The sequence below is a fragment of the Colletotrichum spaethianum genome (assembly GCF_022836535.1).
Source record: "Colletotrichum spaethianum MAFF 239500 DNA, contig71, whole genome shotgun sequence".
Lineage (NCBI taxonomy): Eukaryota > Fungi > Ascomycota > Sordariomycetes > Glomerellales > Glomerellaceae > Colletotrichum > Colletotrichum spaethianum.
Window position 1 is genome coordinate 39,455 of NW_026054841.1, and position 19,292 is coordinate 58,746.

A 19,292-nucleotide genomic window follows, 5' to 3' on the forward strand; every position below is an offset into this window, starting at 1 on the left:
CCTTTGCTTCAGCTGACTGTTGATGGTGAGGGTGTACAGACTTGCTCTTGCGTGCGTAGCGTGTGTGTTGGGGTGTATGTGTGTCTATGAGTGCCTCCCTGAGGGGGATAACAAAAAGGTACTTGGCTCAAGCGGTGCCAGCGGGAGAAAAAGGACCACGGGCACGAACAGGAAGGGATAGATAGGGAGACGTTAATTGGCATTATTACACTGGACTAGAGGGAGGGAAGCTAGAAAGTTGGAGATGTGCGGGACCCGGCCACACTGTCCGTCCAGCTACGATAGCGACTCAACTGAGCTTGCATGCCAAATGGTGGGGTAAATGGGGAAAGCCTGGGGGGAGTGCCATCCCCTGTGGCTCCGTGACATGTTCCCCTAAGAAGCACTTGGCTGGGCAACTGGTCCCTTGGGGAGACTCTGGAGGGAGGCCGAGCTGGGGGGGGGGGGGATGGGGGAACACTGGGGACGTTTTTCCCACAATCGTCGCCACAAAGATTTGCCGCATTTTCCCTATTTCCGGGATTTGGACGACATAGATTCTCCGCCAATCACACACTGCTCCGTCCACGCCATTCGGGACGACTTGGCACCGTTAGTGTGCCGCCAGGGAGGGAAACTCCTGTTGCAAGGTTCAAGGGTCTCTCTACGCTGTTGTTGTTGTTGTACACACTACTGTACTCTTCTCTCCAGGCACCTCACCTTACCTCACCTCACCTCACACTTCACCTCTAGCCTCGTAGGCTTCGGACTGGCGGTAGAGCATACGTTACCTATTCATCGTCAGCTTGGACCCCAGTCTTTTCCCTCTTACCAATCACTACCCGTCAGTAATCACTTTATCCCGTCTTGGCTTGACACAAATGTACGGGATGCACCATACGCACTAGCCTATCGGAACACCTTTGGCTCCAAACTTGACTTGCCTCTACCGTGCCATGCCGTATCCTCCACTGCAGTCATTATCTCGTTTGCGACAACCCTCCAGACCTGTCGATGTATGGTTGCAGCCGAGCAAGCAGACATCTTCCGCCGCCCATGTCGCTGCCTGCTTTGGTGCCAATGTCACCTTATCAGCATGGAACGGTAGGGTTCCCCTCTCCCGAGTTGTCTGCACGCACGCTCCTCGAAACATCTCGGCCAAGTCTGCCTCTGTTGATATTGATAATACCATGGTTTCACAAAGCAGCTGTTACCTAATTCATACCAGGCCGACACCCACAACACACCCGGCTATCTCCTCATTAAACAGCTGATGGCTGTCACCTGACGGGGACAGCGACCCGAGTCTCGCTGTCGACATCCGCATCAAACCCCTTGGCTTATCCCGGGCGTCTCTTCGACTGCTTCACCATCAACACTTGCCTCCAACGGAGGTCACTTGTTAATGTGAGTCGATAAGTGTGAAACACTCGTCGGCAAATATTTGATTGGACCCCCGCCGCCGGCCAAACGATGATCTCGGGATCGCCCAACGACCACCACGCAAGCCACACCTGCTGTGCAGGTAGCCGTCTTCTGGAAGGCCGCGAGCCTGCAGCCGGCTAAAGACGGACGGAGATCGGGCCTCGTCTTCCCGCCCGTGGCAGACGAAATTTTCCAGATACAGCCAGCCCAGCCCTTTGGCAGAACTGCTTCAGCTCTGCGGGAAGGCTGCAGCTGCTCGGACGAACAACCGGGCCCGGATCGCGAGCCTTCAGCCTACCGCATCTTCGGTCCTACAACCACTGCAACCGGCATACCTAGCCGCTGCTGCAGACGCCAATGTGCGCTCGGAGAAAAAAGGTTACTTACATCACAAGCTTATCTGCCCGTCCAACAATCATACGCTGGCCTGTTGGGTATTGGTAACGACTCCGAGAGGCCCAATCCGACCAAAAGGTGGAGCCAGCCAGCCTTCGTATCCTTTGATTCCTCTTCTCGTTCGCAAAGTTTCCTCTAAATCGGTTCATTGTTTCGGAAGTCACCTCCTTCAGGTGGGCTTACCATGAAGCTGTTCCCATGTCGATTCGTGGATATCATCACGTCTTCTTCCGGCTTCCACTAGTGTGGGACAACGGCCCCGTCTATCGCCCCATGCCGGCCGTGGCCAACACGAAATCAGAGTCCTGGGCCCAACCTTGAAGTTTCACCTTTTCGATCTCGATATTACTTCGCTTGCAAGGCAAACGTATGACAATCAAACAGAAGCACATCACGATTCGGCTCGCCCAAGGGCTCATTGGTGCACAATCATGTCTCGCCGGAACCTCTGTGTCGACATTCTCCGTTGGTGGAGAAACAAAGATACGGTGCCAAGGTGGAGCATCTTGTCGAGTTTCCCGTTTCAATATGTAGGCCAAGACTCTCGAAGCGAAGAAGCATAAAAGGGAAGCAGATCAGTCCACCCGACCGTTCTCGCCCTTTCACCGGCATGCACCATCGCCAAGGACGAACCGGCCCGGACATGCGGGCTCAGATTCCCAAAAGAACAGGGACCTTCACATCGAGATGTTGTGAAGTGGCAGGCGAGGGGTCCCTTTGCTGCAACGAAACAAATCAACGCCGACCTGGAAAGCGACCCGAATGCAGATTAAATGTAACTTTTCGGCTTAGGGGTCCTTTGAGACTATCCGAGCAACTCCACGAAAAGATTGACAGCAATCATACAAGGTCGCATCCTCCGAACCAGCGACCAACGAGTACTCATTCTTGGGTCCAAGTCCCAACCATGTTTCCTTCGTAATCGATAATCCGGCAACAGAACCCCATCCTAACGCCGATCTCAGTCTCTGGCCTAAGAGCAAGCATTAGGCTAGTATTTTGAGATGCGGTGACGCGCAGTCCAGTTTCGACTTACACATGAACCCCTTCCACCCAATCTCTCGACCTCGGCAACGGTCCCCTCGATGTTCCTCACGCAGAATGTAGGCAGCACCACCATGCGCTCCGGTCTCGCCGCGTCGTGGCCGGCAATCTGGTTGCCCTCTTCCATCAGCAGGAATCCACCGTGGAGCTCGCCCTTGCTGAAGAAGTGCATCGTCTTGATCCCAGGAGTCGGCGACGGTATCCCGGTCTCGGCGCAGTCCCACCTGAGCACCGCTGTGCAAAACGCGGGGTGGCGCGGACCGGGTCCGAGACTGGTACCTCGAGGAAACACATCTGCCCGTAGGGGTTGCTAACTGAAGCCTCCAAGCAGTCTTGGGTGTTTTGTGAAGGCATTTTCAAGATGCGAAGTGATTGGATGTAACTGCCGTCACGTTGATGGTAATACAGCGACGATTGTGCGTGACCTCCGAGCCCGATGTTTCGATCACCAACCAACGCAGCTCGCTCTGGCAGCCAGCTTGAAGATGTTAATACTTGTGATATCTTGTTTCACCCTCAGGATTCCCCTCACGTCCACACCACAGCAGGCTCCATTGATTCACATGATGACGTGTTTCTCACGCACTTCAAGCCCATCTTCACTGATACCTCTGGGGGATTTGGGATACCATATGATTCACATATAATCATGGCGCGATTGTGCCAAACCAGGTTCTCACACGGTCCGGACGTACATGAGCTTCCCCAGACTGTGATTGAAAACTAGCGCTCTTTTCAATGGTATGTTCCCAAGTCATCGCCACTTAACCTAGAATAGATACACTTGTGAATTCGAACAGATGTCCAGAAAAATGTGCTGGTCCCAGTATGCCGTATACTATACTCCTCGGTTATGAATACTGCTTATATGCAAACCTCTAACCGATGCGATATGCTCCTACCATGTCCGTCTAGAATGCCAAAGTCCATCTGGACCCAGTCCGCTTACATCAAATCATGCCTCTCCAACGCCCTCGTTCCCCATCAGCGCCGCCCTCGCCTCCGTCTCATCATCTACCGTCTTCCTGCCTGCGGGGCCCCTCCACCCCGTACTCGCCTGAATCACAATCGCAACAACCGCCAGCGCCGCCGCCACCCGCCACGTGCCACTCGATGCGCTGGCATACCTTTCCACCGCAATGTCATGCTCGGCAGGACTCAGGCCGCCGTTGAACACCAGCGCGGGACTCCCAATGAGCCTTGTGATGAGCTCCTTCCGCTCCTCGGACAGCCTCCCGCCGTCGAGCTCCGTGAAGCTGGACACCAAGCCGGAGCGCAGGATGCGGTAGAACACACCCCCGCCAATGGCCGTGCCAAAACTGCCCCCGAACCCGCGGAACGTGCCCAGCAACGACGTCGAGATGAAGTGCTCCTCCGGCCGACTCAGGTGCAGCAGGTGCGCGAGTGTATAGTTCAGCGTAGCACCCGTCGCGAGCCCATTGAGCACGACGGCCAGCACGAAACTCCAGAACGGGGTGGTTGCCGTGCCGACTAGGGACAACCCGAACATGGTCGCCGCGAAGCACATTATGCTGATAACCGAGGGTGACCAGAAAGCGCCGTTGCGACGGACGTGTAGCCAGCCGACGATCAGCCCGCCGGAGCCGAAGCCGATGTTGGTCGGGATCAGGATCGAGCCGGCGACGGCCGGGGCGTACCCACGGACGGCGAGGACGAATATGGGCGCGTAGTAGAGCAGAGTCCAGCGGATGGACATGAAGAGGAGCTGGGCAATGCAGGAGAAGAGGACGCCGCGGGAGGAGAGGATGGAGATGGGGATGACGGGATCCGCGGCAAGTTTGAACTCAATGAGAATGAATAAAAGGAGAGAAAGGACCGAGAGGATGAGAGGGCGAGCTTGGATTTCGCCCGAGAGGCCGTAGAGGAAGAGGACGATGGTTAGGACCTGGCGAGGTGAGTCGGGGGTTGTGTGAGATGTTCGGGTCTAGGGACGTACCAGCATGAACGCACCCGCGTAGTCGATGCGAGCCAGTTTCTGCATGACGGACTTTCCTTTTGTCTCGTGATCAGAGCTGAAGGACCTGGGTATGCTCCAGAAGGCGCCGAGACCTGCAAGCAGCCCGAGGGGCGTCTGGAGGCCGAAGAGGGCTCTCTGCAAAACCGTGTCAGCTTTCCCGCCTCAACCAGGGACTTGGAAGACGAGACAAACCCATCCGATAACCGGCAACAGCGCCCCGTACACCACGGCACCAAACGATAACCCGATGGTGAAGCCCGCGTTCACCAGCCCAACAAAGACGCCGCGCCTCTTCTTGCCAACCAGCTCGAGCACCAGGATGACGGCCAGCGTCATGATGCCTGCGCCGCCCATGCCCGTCAGGATCCTGCCGGCGATGAAGACCCAGAACGAGGGCGCCTGGGAGGTGACGATGCCGCCGGCGGCGAAGAAGCCGCCCAGGGGCAGCACAAGGCTGCGGGGCGAGAAGATGGTGGCCAGGCGGCCGAAGAGGGGCGCCAGCGAGGCCATGCTGATGAGGTAGGAGCTGGTGAACCACATGGCGTCCGCGTAGGCGTCGAGGTCCTCGGCGACGACGGACTGCGTCATTGTCATGCCCGACGTGTTTGATGCTGGTTTATTTAGTCAACTCGGCTACCGAGTCGAGGATATCGGGAGCAACGACGTACCTTGGAGGAAGATGAGGATCCAGGTGCTCAGCATGAGAACCGCGGCACGGGTCGCGCCTATGGACTGCTTGGGCCCTTCATCGTCGTCGTCGTCGTCGTCGTCCGAGTTCCGATCTCGGCGGCCACCTCCCGGCGACTCATTACGGAGGGTCCGGGACGACGTCTCGGAGTTGAGCAGCGTCGTCGTCTCGGTGGCATCGGCTAATGAAGCCTCCTCCCGTCGCCCGGGTTCGTTGTCGGCGGCTTGCTGCCGGTTCCAGAGCTGAGGAGGTGCTCGTCCATCCACCATGTTGGGGGTTCGTGTGGCCAAAATGCCCTTGTTACGGACGCTGCGACGGGGCCGATATCGTTGCCATTCAGCACTTGCACCTCAGCGAAGCTTACAGGGTTGCTGCGGGTTTTGTGGTTGTGGAAAGAGTCGGAGAAAATGAGAGAGGCACGAATCAATTATTGGATCTTCGCCCTAGTCCCTCATCACATGAGCACAAGTGCATGTGAATACTAGATAGCACCGTTAGCCCGCGTAGTGTCTCACAAGTTATTGTCCGTTTGTCTAGCAGCTTGGTAATCCAGCTCGAGCTTCCCCCACCTCCCCCCATCTTTGATCCAGTACCCTTTGCTCAGGACGTTAGGTGGCCGGTACAGTGGGCGGAACGACAGGGTCCCGCCCGGGTGGCGTCTACCCCGCCCCGCTTTTGCCGGCTAACGGCTCGCGTTCGCTCCCGTCCTCTCCCCCAACCACCTCCAGCTACGAAGCTCGTCCCGACTTCGAAACCACGCACTTGTTCCATTTGATCTCAAGATCTTTCCCCTACTTTAAGCGTTTTCCGTGTACTGTGTAGCATAGCAAAGCCACCCACGCTAGCTCAGTGTCGTCCTTGATTCTAATTTATCCTCCGTAGCCCCTGCGTTCATTACTTGTCTTCCTCGGGGGTGTGTGACCGAGAGTTTCCTATAGTAGCCAATCTTAAAGCTGTCTCCAGCCTGCCATGACTCTTGTTACTTCTGTTTCTGGCCGTCGGCGATGCGTCCCAGTGAGTTATGCCTGGTTGTACCTGTGAGCCCCGCAGTCTCGACGTTTTGGGCAATTATGCATGGAATCCCGCCGCCGCAAGGTCAAAGGCTTCCCGACGGGGTGGCTAACTATCGTCATGTTTGGCGCGGAGGGCGTTGTCAGTGAATGTGCATGCCTCCTTTCTCATGAAATGGGTGGTTCGAGCTAGCTCCTCCCCGAACTCTACGAAGAAAGGTCGGCGATAGAATTATTCGAACCTAGCCAACATGGTCCCACAGGAAGAAGGCAGGCACTTATGTTCATTGAGCCGGGTAGCTTCCTCAGGTAAGCATAACGCCCAGCATCTGCTTCCATCATTTAGGCAGTAAAGCCTGGAAGGTAGAAATAGCCTATTTACTGCTTGATGGCCGTACCTCAAGAAAAGAGAGAAAATGACGTATGAGATGGCTCCTCACTCCTGAAGTTGACAAGAAATTCACAATGCTCTGCGCCGTTTTATAGGCAATCAGCTAGGTAGTTCAAGCGCGACTTGAAAGGCTTTGGAGATTGCTGGATTTATCTAAGATGATGTGTCTAGATATCCTCGGTGTGAGGAGCTCTTCTTTGGCCTCGTCGCTGGTTGAATGTGCAAGATTTCGACCCTTGACATCAGAGGACAGACTCCAGCTTTCGGGTCACCGGGGTTCTAGTATCCATCGCCCAAAGGAATATCATCATACCCTCAAAAATGCTGTTCCGTGATCATGTCTTATTGAACAAACATTTAGTATCCTGTGCACCAGTCTTGGGCCATAAAAGGCCCTCACTAACCCAGCAACGCCTGAAGAAAACCCTCATCATCCCTTTATACTCCAAAATGTACCATAATGACCCCTAAAACACTCTCGTCGGATACCCCTGTGGCATCAAATCGAACGGGGCCGGCAGATACCAACACAGACCGGCTGCAACGTGGTAAGTCATGTCGTTCATTGACCTGCCGCTTGTTTCCCTCGTCGAAGGTTCTCTTGAGTCGTCGTTTTCAGTATGGCTGCGACTGCCCTGCGAACGGAAGAGTTGCTGAAGTCTGTGACGGACTTTCATCGACCGCTTTCTTAGGGAGCCTCTAGTGGAGTGTCGAGAGAGGTCCTCGTCATCTTCGAGCACTGACGCAGTCTCCGCCTCGGACTTTTCTGCAATGTTCGCCTTCTCTTCGAGCTGCATCTCGTCCACAGAACTGCTCATCGAGGCTCTTTCCTCATCCTTCTGGGAGGTTTGCATTGTCTGGGAGCGAGTTAGTACTAGACCTTTGCCGTTGCTATGTGGCTCGAAAGGGGACACTAACTACCTGTGAGGCAGAGCGGACTTGCTGTGTCTTGGGTCTAGTAGGTAGGTCCTTCCTGGAGAACATGGGAGACTTTGGCCTCTGTATGTTGCTCGGTCGCCAACGACGCCAATTAGCAGACCAGCCCGACCGAGACGGTCTGTTGGTGCTGGGTGCCGGTTCCTGTGGAATTGCGCAAACATGCATCTCGACGGCGACTGGAATTGTAGCTCGTTGGGCGTGGAAGAAGAGTGGAGGGCTTGGTCGCACAAAGGGGGTTGTTAAATATTCCCCTTTGTTGAAAGTATGATTCGCTTGGTCAACGAGCTCCTAGTCAGGCGCGCAGTTAGTACCTCGATTCAGATGGCATGTTCATGAAGTGCTGACCATCTGGAAAGTCACGACCATCCAAGCTTTCCGGCAAGCTCCCAAATTCCTGCTTCGGTGACGGACGGCCGAGCTTGCCAATAGTCCGGTATGCGAACCTGATCACCGCCCAAGGGCTAAGACGGAAGGCTTCGCTGAGTTAAATAACATCGCACCAGCTTAGCGGGCGGGGGCAAAGCTTAACCAGAGTCCGAATTGTCCGTCTTTTATATTTGACGTATAAAACAGACTTCCCGCAAGGCAAAACGTGTGAAGGTTGACGAAAACGACGGGGGCTGGTTTAGTAAGGTTGTACTGCAATGACGGTGTATTGAGCCAAAGCGATAAGCTTCATTGACGGCGATTGCGAGCTTAGCCGGAGGGAGCCGTCGAGGCTGTTCTTTTTGCGTTTGCTTCTGCTACTTGCCTACCTATTTAGCCGCCCATCCTTCCTTATTGTTATTAAATGCTAATCAAAAAGTTTCCCCAGGGTTTTGCAACCCAAACGCCGTATCCCATGGTATATGCCGGAGGGTGTATGCCTGTGCAGTCCATCAGAAAAAAACCTAAAATACTCAAGGAAGATCATCCACGTAGCCAAGCGTATCTCGACGTTCATCGCAGAGTCTCGCAAACTCTAACAGCAACCTCCAGACGTACAGCCTCATATCCTCACGGCGCAGTGCCTTCTCCGCCCACTCCTTGCCCTGCTCGGCAATCCACCTCGCCGCGTCGTCGCCCTTGCTCTTCTTCCCCAGCACCTTGTGGACGCCCCACGACCCCTGAGGCTCGTCATCGCCGTCGGTGAAGAAGTCCAATACACCGTAGAGGTCCTGGAAGGTGTTGTCCAGCGGCACAAAGTGCAACCACGGCGTGAGGCGGTCATCGTGCCACTCGGCGTACACCGTCGCCTTGAGCGGCACGCTCGTCGACATCAGGAACGCCCTGAACCGCCCGCTGAAGCTGTAGCCGTCCGCGTCTGGAAGGAACTTGCTCGAGAACTGCTCCGCCATGGGCGTGGCATTGACCACCGATAGATGCGGCGCGAGCCAGTCACATTCCTTGCGCCGATCGTGGCTTGGCCCGCACTGCAGATGTGTGAAGCCCACGTCCGTAAACCCGGAGAGAAACTCTCCGAGCCGCTTCTCGCGGCGGCGCAGGGTATTGTAGCGTTCTAGTGGGGGCATGTCAAAGGTCATTGCGCGGACGTCGTTGGCCTCCATGCCGCGCACGGTAGTGCCGTTAAGCATCTCCACCAGGCGTTGGCGGTGAAAGTGCATCCAATTGTCAGACTGGGTGAGACCTCCGGACCCGATGCCTCGCCATACGAGGCGATTGAGTTTCTCGGGCCACGCGGGGCCGCGGACGTTGCCGCCGGTGTAGCTCGGATCGTCGGAGAGGTACATGGCGCCTGGAATGAGGATGTCCGAGTTGACACGAAGCTTGGAGCCCCCGAAAAGGGGGATGAGATCCTTTGTCGTGTTAACATTCAGAGGCTCGACGAAGGTGCCGTGAAGTGAGCGTAGATGAGGTTGTACACACGGGTCCATGGACCAAGTGAAGTTTGATACATAGCCCCGACGAGCAAACGGTGCTTTCCACAGGTATGGTAAGGTTGGTGGCAGTGATAGGTCCGTCGCCGCAGGTACGTTTCTGGCTGGAGAATCCGAAGGACAGGCCTCTCGAACAAGGTCCCAGTACTTGCGCCGGTCGCCGCTTGCCCATCCCTTAAAGTACGGTTTTTCTCGGGCGGCATCGACGCTCACCAAGCTCTGAAAGTCGGTTGTGGCCTTGCTTTTGGTAGGCATGCTTCTCGTTTTACCCTCCTTGGCAACGTACTTCTCCATATCCTTCGACGGAACCAGAATCCGAGGTTCCTGCATGTAGTTGATGGGCATGTCCACGTCCGGCAGGTGTTTTGCAAACTCGGACACCAGCGACGTCCATAACTCCAGCCACGGCTCCTTATCTTCTGCGTTCCCGTCGCCCATCGCTGTGCCGTTGCGCACTCTTACGACATGCTCCCCTGCGTTGGCTTGCTTCGCAATCGTCTTCGCGTCAAGGGCCCAGAACGGCCTGAGGTCGTCATAGATCCGGTCGAAGAACTCCTCGACAACTATCGCATCGGTCTCCATGGCGTGGTGGAACCATTCCTGGAACCCTGGGGGCGGGTGTCTGCCCCGACGCTCTCGGTAGCGCAGGGCGGCATTGTGAAGAGTACGGCTTCGTTTCTGGAGGATCGCCTCTTGCTTCGTCCGCGCGTCGTGGATTAGCCAGTCGATCGGATTCGCATCGGCGTCGCTAGCGTTGAAGGGGTACTTGAAGTAATCGGTCGCGGTGCCGTCGGTAAACTTGATTCGGGAGGCTTTGGTGCTGATCGTGTCGCGATACATGTAGGTGCTCGTCAACAGCAAGGTCAAGATGAAGGTTGCCAGCACGCCTTTAAGCAAGGGTTTGGCCGAGCTGGGCGGCGGACGGTTGGTCTTCCACGCCATCGCGAAGGTGAGGTTTCTTCAGCTTTGGTAGCCCACGAAGAAATCAGGTCATCGGCAAGGTCTTGGATGCGACTGACTGCCCATGATGAGCCTGAAGAGAGGTAGGGAACTGGATCCACGAACGCAACAGCCCACAGCCTTCATTCGAGGAAGCGGTAAGCCATTTGCATTGCGGGTAGCTTTCGTAAATAGAATACGCGGCTCTGGAACCCCCTTTCCCGTCGATGCGACAAAACTGGATATACCCTAGTTCACTGACATGGGGATCATTTTGCTTGGTGGGGTGAAATTGCGCCGAGCCACTTTAAGTTTGAACCACAACTGTCTGAGAGTTATCGACCCAAATATTTCAATGACATCGGCCCGGGAGCAACAAGTGTATTCTGTTGCCTATGCATTGTTGACCACATTGTTGGCTACTTGGTTGACGGGGAAATAGGCCAGGTATTTTGTTCATCCTCTCCTCGAACCACGTCACGTCAACTGGTGGTCATCTCGGTACCGGTGCGGTTCTAATCCGCCGGGCAGGTCGGCCCAGCACGGCCCCATCGCTTCAGCCGTCAACATCCTTTGGCCCTTTCCAAACTCGGCCGGTAAACGTGTTATCGACCGCGCGTATGGTGAGCTGTGAAGTAAGAGCTGTCCATTTCTTTGTCCCAATTTGTAAATGCAGATTCCTGTTCATGGTTGGCGTAGGGGCTCGGCGATTCGAACACCGCCGCTAGCCGGAGCGCTATGGGACTATGGAGGGTCCATGACGGGCCAAAGGGACGAAAAACACTTGAGAAAGCCTTGAAAAGATGCATGCGCAAGCTAAAGTAAGGTCACTCCGTTCATGGGTTTGCGCTGGAGGCCCTCCGTTAGTAATTCCCTGGCCGTCCATTACACAATCTCACGAGCGGATTTCGATCGCTTGAAGGCAAACCAATGGGGTGTGCCTCGAGCGATCTATCTTAATTCTCGCTTACAAGCGAATGGGTAGTAAAGCTACTAAGTTCCCTTGAGAACACTGAAAGCCGCATGACTACACGTGTCAAACTCCATTGTCACCTTCAGCCTTCAAGGGAGATTGGGAATACTCCTCCTACTGGCTCCTCGATGCCGTTGTTAGATAATGGTGAATATTTCCATCGGCAGTGTCTCTTTGCATTGAGCATACGTTTCACCGGGGTGGCCATGACCCTTGGAGTATCCCGTTGCTAAGTTTTCCATGGTGCCATCGTCCACGTTAAATTCGATTCGAATCTCCACCACTTGAACACGGAATCCGTCATCTGACTGCCTCAACAATATTCCAAATATAACTCTTGTCTTTTGAATTCAGTAGGTACAGAGGTAGCCGAGCTTACCAACACGGACATCCTGTAAATCTTGTATCACCACATCTGGGTAAGTGGCATGTTCCCTAACGTTTCCCTTCTTCAGCCACTCGGTACGAGCATGTTCTGCCACGTTTGACAAGAGACTTTACTGATGCTTATAGGTAGTAGCTATTGCTCGTCCAGATACCGCCTACACCCAAGATTCAACCGCGCTGAACCGAGCTTTCTGGCTCACTGGTTTGACTTTACCGTCGAGCAGGCGGAGGTTCCTGCCAGCGAACTGCTTTGGCTTACAGAAGAAAGTGGCACTTGTGTAGGTATAGCAGTGCGGTAACTGGTTGATGCAAAATATCACGGACGGCTCCCACAGCGACCGTCTTCCCATCTTATTCCAGTCATATTAAGAAGAGCTCCAGATACACCATCTGCAACGCCTACTCGCCTTTTTGGAGAGGGTTGGCGTGAAAGGTATCACCAGCTACCATGATAGGAACAATTCCCCCGTCATCGCATCAACCCGACAGAGGGAAATTCGACGTTGCTTCCCTGGGACAGATGGGGCGGCAAGAGTGCGGAAAGCCTCTGACACTCTGCCCTGCTGATCATAACGATCATGTGAGAATTTACTAAACTTCTGACATACGACCGATTCCAGCCAACTTTATTCTTCTGCGTCTCGGATAATACACGGCTTCAACTCAGAGATAGTTCAAGCCAACCTCCTTGGTAAACTGATTGACATCTCCCAGAGTTTGTGACAACGTGGAGATAGCCAAGGTCCATTCACTGAGGCGGGTTTCGGACTTGGTGAGCATTAGCCTCTTTAACTCACCCCAGCAATAGGACAGAACAGCAGATGGCGCGTGAGACCGTGGTTGTAATATGTAAATTACTTGCGAAATAGGTGATATCTCGAGAATTCTGGTCCGTATGGGATCCCGAGCGCGCCTCGAGCAACAGACATGGCTATGCAAGCATTCCGTCAACCAACCATTTGCAACATTGAAAGGGTTCATGGAGCCAGGTTTGGAACTTTGTGGTCTCTGACTACCTTCTTTTCTTACCAGGGTTCCCGCGTAAATAATGCTGGTAAACCTAGATACTGTGTTTTGGTACGCACTCTGCGCATCATGGCGAATACTGGCAGGGCGACAGATGTGACTAAATAAAATGCATGTTCTTAACAGCTCCCACAATACATGCGAGCTCGTCGGGTAGGTTGATTTGGGTTCAAGCCCGGTAGAGAAGAACCTGCAGATGCATGCGTTCTGTGAAGTTTAACCAGGACAACACGCGTGTCATATAGTCTTTGCTCCCCGTCCTAATCATCCTGCTGGTCCAAAAAGCGGCAAGGCTGCAGCCAGCCGCAGACATCCATTGCAGGATACTTCAACTCGGGTTCGCTTGGCAGGAAACTTTTCGCCGAATGTTCTGCGTACCGAGGATGTCGAAACCATCAGAATCTACACTATGGATGACAGACATTGCCCAGCAATATTCACAAGAATGAGACTTCGGTGCCGGCATGACCAAACGCCTTTCCTTGGGACATAGCCAGTAGACTGGTAAGTCGCCGTCTACTTTGGTCTGAAGATGGTAGCTTTAGCAATAATATCGGTGATTTGCAACGACAAAGGCGGTAAATGAGTTATGGATAAGCCCATCATCGCACATGCGCATCACCTGCAGTCTTGGCGAGACCTAGTGAGGCAATGCCGCTGAAAGACATCGAGCACGGTACGCGCCAATCTTTAGGTTTCAAGTTACACCTGGGGGCGCCTCATAGTCACATTGCTGAATGTGGCATGAACTAGTCGTTACCTATGAACGACCACAGCGAGCATCCAAAGACGCTAGATGCCCTTGAAGACACCGATTATGACCAGGCAAAGATTGTGTTTGTATGCGCCGTTATCGAGTCAGCTTTGGGTTCTGTTGGACAGCGACGACCCAGCAAAAGATGGTGTGAACGCCCCTTTCGACCCGAGCCCACGGCCGCCGAAACGTTATCGACGACGCTCAAATGACGGCGAGATCTCGACGTCCCCACGCGCTTACCTAAGGAGCACACCGAGCACCCGGACCATCCCGGCCGCCGGCCAACCAATCAAAGGGCACGCAATGCAATTAGCGAGAAAAGAGGCGAAAACCATCAACCGCCATCGACAACGTCAACCATCCTACCCAAAAAAGGTCCGCCCCCCGACCCCCTTCGCCCTTTGAGTCGCCGGCCGCCGCTCCCTCCCCCGCGATATACCCTCTCCACTCCATCAAACCCGATTCCTCTCGCGAAAGAAACGATATCCTCCTACCAGACACGACAAGATGCTTTCCTCCACGAGGACAGCGGCCTCAATGGCCCTGCGAGGTAAGCTCTGTCCCCCGGCCCGGTCTACCGAGCACCCGACACACTCGAAACTCCCTCGCGGACCGCCCACCACCCGATATGCCACCATCATCGAATCGAACCTCGGAATAGCTTCAGTCACTCAATTGAGGCTCAACCGTGTTGATATGCCTGGACATTGACTAACCTCAATTGGCCTCCGTGTAGCGAAGCCGACCGCGTCCGTCATGCCCTTCAGAATCGCCGCCGCCTCCATCTCCTCCTCGTCACGAAAGGATGCCAGTCCCGCCGCTGCGCACTCGACCGGCCTCATCAAGAAGGAGCGCAAGGAAGTTCCTCTGCCTAGCCAGGAGGGCACCAAGGGTGTTATGCAATACGCTCTGTACGATTCCCGCTCCCACACCCACATCCCCAACCGCCTCAACGTTCCAGATCCATACCCGCATCGAAGCCACCTCTCCAACGACTAGATAACTAACCTCAGATCTTTTTCTTTCACAGCACCTCCCTCGACGTAATAACGAACTGGGCCCGTCAATCCTCCCTCTGGCCCATGACCTTCGGTCTCGCCTGCTGCGCCGTCGAGATGATGCACCTCTCCACGCCCCGCTACGATCAGGATCGCCTCGGAATCATTTTCCGTGCCTCTCCTCGCCAGTCTGACGTGATGATCGTCGCCGGCACCCTCACCAACAAGATGGCCCCCGCCCTCCGCCAGGTCTACGACCAGATGCCCGAGCCCCGCTGGGTCGTCTCCATGGGCTCCTGCGCCAACGGCGGTGGCTACTACCACTACTCGTACTCGGTCGTCCGCGGCTGCGACCGCGTCGTCCCAGTCGACGTCTACGTCCCCGGATGCCCCCCGACCTCCGAGGCCCTCATGTACGGCATCTTCCAGCTTCAGCGCAAGATGCGCAACACCAAGATCACCCGCATGTGGTACCGCAAGTAGACGCTTTCGCCCATTTTGCTCCGTCATTGGCAGGAAGGAAGGGAAAGAAAAGCAATCGGGGAGGGGGGATTCTGCAGAAAGTCTGGGGCGCAGAGGGGAGCTGCTCTGGTCGTATGTGTTTCGAGGGGGCCCTTTTGTGGCCTAGCGGGTGAACAAACCTGGCCCGCAGAAAGAGACCGAGATACACCAGGCGCATGGGAGCCGATCCAGGAGGCTTCGTTTCTTTTGTATGCGGATGTGCGTGCGCGTGTGTGTACATATGCGGAGGATCCATCGTTAGACGACCTCGGATGGATTGTAGATTACAAGTTCTGCTTCCATTTCTTTTCATCATGCCCAGCTTTCGCCATTGTGCAGTGATCTACTCCCGTGGGATCTATGTTGGTGGCTATAATCACACCACTTGTAAAGATTCACGAGTGACATCTCTAGCCCAGGATGTTAATCAATGCGTAACAATAGGGACGAATCGCAAGAACCAGAGTATCAGGCACGCAGGCAACACATCTCGCAGCGAACCCAGCGTTATCGTAGCAAACAAGACAAAACTGCTTAGCACGTCACGCAACCGGAGGCTTTCAAGTGAGGTATGTGTATATATAAAACTATATGTCTGATGCGGATTCCGCACTAGTGTTGTGATGCCCGTTGTAATCAAATACGCCCTTCAACCAATGGCTAGCTCCCTCCATTTCCTGCTCTCGAGAGTGTCAGTCGGTCAAGGTCTTCTCTCCAGGCCAGTCATTAATCCCTTCTGGCTGCGACTCACTTCGCAGACGTCTAGGTTCTCGATGCAAACTCGCCGCACCCAAGAAGCTTTTGGTACAACACGGCCTATCCTTCAATCCTCTGCTTGTACTTCACGCCGCTTTTCGGCACGAACCGCTTCGTCTCGTCATCACTTTCCACAATCCTCCACATATAGAAAAGAGAAACAGAGGTTTATTCCAAGTATCCCTACCGCACGCCAAACATCCGAATGAATTTGATGCTGCAAATTTTCACACTAACAAGCTTCGAGGTCTGCCCAATCCCCAGACGCAAAGGGGGCGCCGTGTATGACACGCAAGCCTCGAGTCAAAATAGGACCTGACCACTGTGTGATAGAGGCACAGGCCTTGGTTGTGCTTCTGCCACGCAGAAACACCAAGAGGGTTTGGCAGGAACGATGGGACATCTATTCTTGACCGAAGCCCATAGTCTCCTCAACGGCAATTGTGAGCTTCTGCTGCAACATTTCGAGACTCTTGTATGGCGGCAGGTCCAGGCGATTGAAACTAAAAAGTAAGTTAGTGCGTGGACGACTTCATCCAACAAATCTGGAGGGATAACTTACCATGTGTGAGCCTTGGGAAGGTTGTTAATCTCGCCCGCCTTCTCGATCGTGAACCTTCTCGGTCCGTCACTGCCCTGGAGATCCTTGAAACCGTTGACGGGGATACGAGAAGTACCCGTAGCAAACTGAAGTAGACGCGACTTCTGCTCTCCGTCCCACGAACGGATAGTCTGCCAGAAGAACTGAATAACCTCATCCGACTCAGTGTAACCACGGTAGTCGGTGTGCTTCTTCCAATCGTCGACATCGATCTCGGCAATACCGCCAATGAGCAGTTCAAGCTCACGCTCGTCGAAGACGTTGACCAGATCCTGAGGAATAAGCTCATGGAATCCATCCTTGAATGCCTGGAACTGCTCTGCAATACGCTTTTCAATTCTCCACTTGACCATGAGGTCGACATACTCCTTCTTGTTCTCGTTCGTCACCTCGATGTCACGACCGCCTGGAATAAGATCCTCAACGGTCATGACGCCGAAGCGTTCGTCTTCGGTGGAGAACGTCTGCTCCAGAATTCCCCCGGAAATGTCGTTGTCCAGCATCCACTGCAGAGATCGGTGGAAGTCGGCATCGACGCCCTCCATGTCAGCCAGAACGACCGACTTGCCGAGGATCATCTTGTACAAAGCACCGATGAAGAAGGCGTCGAGGAAACGACGGTGGAAAATCGCCAGACCGACAACACGACCGATGAACTTGAAGTAGTTCAGATGCTCAGGGTTGATTCCAGAGTGGGGGTTGATCTGAAGGGTGTAGTTGTCGTGGGCGGAGTATTCGAAGAGGCAGTAGAAAGGGTTGAACATTTCGTGGGAGAGCAAGAAGAAGAATTCTCTGGAAAGACCACCGTAGTCGAGACCGTCTTCACCATCGAACTTGATCATTAGTCGCTTCTTCAAGTCAGTGGCAGATTGCCGAGTGATTTCTGCAAAGGAGTCCTCGAAAATGTGGGAACGCCGGACTTTGATGTGGCATTGACCAGAGAGGATACGCATCGCGGGTTGCGAGCGGAAGTAAATGAGCTTCCTTCTGAAGTCTCGCTTGTATTGCGGCACGTTCTGGTCGAGTGAGGACGGCAGGCGAGGGTCGTCCCACGTCGTAGTCTTCGTGTTGTGGTCCACGAAGTACACTCTGGCGGTGTTTGTAAGGCGCATTTCCCAGCCACTTGGCAGTGGTCCCAGCTGCGATACAGGCTGTTGCTGAATCGTGCCGTTCTGGTTGTTCTGCCCACCGTACATACGGATGTATTGTTGACGACGAGGGTCGACCCAGGTAGTCGTTCGGGTGTTGTGGTCCACGAAATACGGGCGGCCTTCAGGAGTCCATCTCTGTTCCCATCCAGGCGGCAACTCGCCGGTGCCAGGGCTCGTCGCTCCGGTGTGCATCATTGTAGAGTTGTTCGCATTCTGAGCGGCGGCTGCTTGCTGGGCTTGCAGAGTCGGCGAGTTCGCGCCCGTTCGATCCTCGGGAAGGGTTCGGTTCTGGTGTCTTTGTCGCTCCACCTGGGTAGCTGCTTCGCGGTCATTCCTCTGTTCCACGGCTCCGGCAACAGTCGGCCTGTTCCAGCTGGTGGTTCTGGTGTTGTGATCAACGTAGTATGTACGGCCGAGGTTATCCTCTCGGCGTTCCCAGCCAGCTGGCAACCGGCCTTGCGCATCTTCAAAGGGACTGAGGGTGCTGGACTGGCGTGCAGGAGCCGCGGCGCCGTTAGCAGCCGGTGGAGGCCCGCTTGATGTCATACTAGCCGGCCTGTGCGGCAGGTTGACCTGAGAGCCGGGTGCCGGGCCGCCGTTCGGTACACCCATCGCGGAGCCCGGCCTACCGTCAGACGTCGGGGCTGAGAGTGTCGAAATACTAGATCCTTGCGCCGGTGGGACGAGTGAAGGTCGGCTAGACGAAGCCTGTCCGGCCCGAGCGGGTGTGGTGAGGTTCGTGGATAGGTTTATTATCAGCTTTCCGTGTACTACTAGGTTGTCGGTCGACTTCTTGAGGTCTCGCGTGAGCATCTGATCTGTGCGGCACAAATAGGTCAGTCCAGCTCATACCCAGGGGATGCGTAGCCAGTTGCAGCGGGATTTTGTTACCATCAGCGTCTGGTGCCAGCTCAATCACATCGCCGATTCTGACGTTGATAACACCAAGGAAACCTTGATCCTTCTTCTTGAACTTCTTCTGGTCAAACACTTGGACTGCTAGAATGGTATCCTCGTTCACGTGGCTGTAGTTTGTCAGCAACAGGGCATCGATGACGGGCACAAGAAGAACGGCTACTCACAGGTCGAAGCTTTCGTTCCAGTACGGGTTCAGTGTCCGCTTTTGAGCCGTCGTGGTCTTGGTCTGGTCTCCGTTGACAGTGATGACGGCAAAGGGATCCGGGAACCCTGGGCAATGGTTAGTCAACGGGCTGGATACGTGGGACTCTAGGGAACAACGTACGGAATACATCTCGCTTGTACAAGCCATCTGCGGCGATGACTGCGTCCAAGTTAGTTACTGTTGACGCTGCGCGAGAACGCGACGTAGGGATGACAAACTCGTTACTCGGAGGTTGGGCTTGCGGCTGAGAGACGACACAGTTAGCTTTGATTGTACTTTAGGTGTCGATGGCATCAAGACGACATCGTGAATCGAAAAGGTCAAGACCACAACTTACTTGGGCTGCCCGGCAT

General features: G+C 54.6%; 7 protein-coding genes across 7 annotated transcripts; 2 read left to right on the forward strand and 5 right to left on the reverse strand.

The window, feature by feature from the left end:
* Window positions 1–2,761: 2,761 nt before the first annotated feature.
* Window positions 2,762–3,016, reverse strand: ColSpa_12714 (uncharacterized protein; the record flags this gene model as incomplete). Its single annotated transcript, XM_049278926.1, has 2 exons — window positions 2,762–2,773; window positions 2,837–3,016. The coding sequence occupies 2 exons, from the start codon at window positions 3,014–3,016 to the stop codon at window positions 2,762–2,764; spliced, it is 192 nt and encodes a 63-aa protein (XP_049134883.1).
* A 783-nt stretch (window positions 3,017–3,799) lies between these two features.
* Window positions 3,800–5,779, reverse strand: ColSpa_12715 (efflux pump dotC; the record flags this gene model as incomplete). The annotated part of the gene is made up of 4 exons (XM_049278927.1): window positions 3,800–4,750; window positions 4,802–4,957; window positions 5,015–5,433; window positions 5,491–5,779. The coding sequence occupies 4 exons, from the start codon at window positions 5,777–5,779 to the stop codon at window positions 3,800–3,802; spliced, it is 1,815 nt and encodes a 604-aa protein (XP_049134884.1).
* Window positions 5,780–7,378: 1,599 nt separating this feature from the next.
* ColSpa_12716 (uncharacterized protein) lies at window positions 7,379–7,765 on the reverse strand (the record flags this gene model as incomplete). Its single annotated transcript, XM_049278928.1, has 1 exon — window positions 7,379–7,765. One exon carries the CDS (start codon window positions 7,763–7,765, stop codon window positions 7,379–7,381), a length of 387 nt encoding a protein of 128 aa, XP_049134885.1.
* A 984-nt stretch (window positions 7,766–8,749) lies between these two features.
* Window positions 8,750–10,669, reverse strand: ColSpa_12717 (beta-1,2-xylosyltransferase 1; the record flags this gene model as incomplete). Its single annotated transcript, XM_049278929.1, has 1 exon — window positions 8,750–10,669. One exon carries the CDS (start codon window positions 10,667–10,669, stop codon window positions 8,750–8,752), a length of 1,920 nt encoding a protein of 639 aa, XP_049134886.1.
* Window positions 10,670–14,565: 3,896 nt separating this feature from the next.
* ColSpa_12718 (NADH-ubiquinone oxidoreductase 19. subunit, mitochondrial) lies at window positions 14,566–14,808 on the forward strand (the record flags this gene model as incomplete). Its single annotated transcript, XM_049278930.1, has 1 exon — window positions 14,566–14,808. One exon carries the CDS (start codon window positions 14,566–14,568, stop codon window positions 14,806–14,808), a length of 243 nt encoding a protein of 80 aa, XP_049134887.1.
* Window positions 14,809–14,891: 83 nt separating this feature from the next.
* On the forward strand, window positions 14,892–15,290 carry ColSpa_12719 (NADH-ubiquinone oxidoreductase 19. subunit, mitochondrial; the record flags this gene model as incomplete). The annotated part of the gene is made up of 1 exon (XM_049278931.1): window positions 14,892–15,290. One exon carries the CDS (start codon window positions 14,892–14,894, stop codon window positions 15,288–15,290), a length of 399 nt encoding a protein of 132 aa, XP_049134888.1.
* A 1,177-nt stretch (window positions 15,291–16,467) lies between these two features.
* ColSpa_12720 (E3 ubiquitin-protein ligase RSP5) lies at window positions 16,468–19,292 on the reverse strand (the record flags this gene model as incomplete). Its single annotated transcript, XM_049278932.1, has 6 exons — window positions 16,468–16,567; window positions 16,627–18,634; window positions 18,669–18,841; window positions 18,899–19,004; window positions 19,060–19,098; window positions 19,277–19,292. 6 exons carry the CDS (start codon window positions 19,290–19,292, stop codon window positions 16,468–16,470), a joined length of 2,442 nt encoding a protein of 813 aa, XP_049134889.1.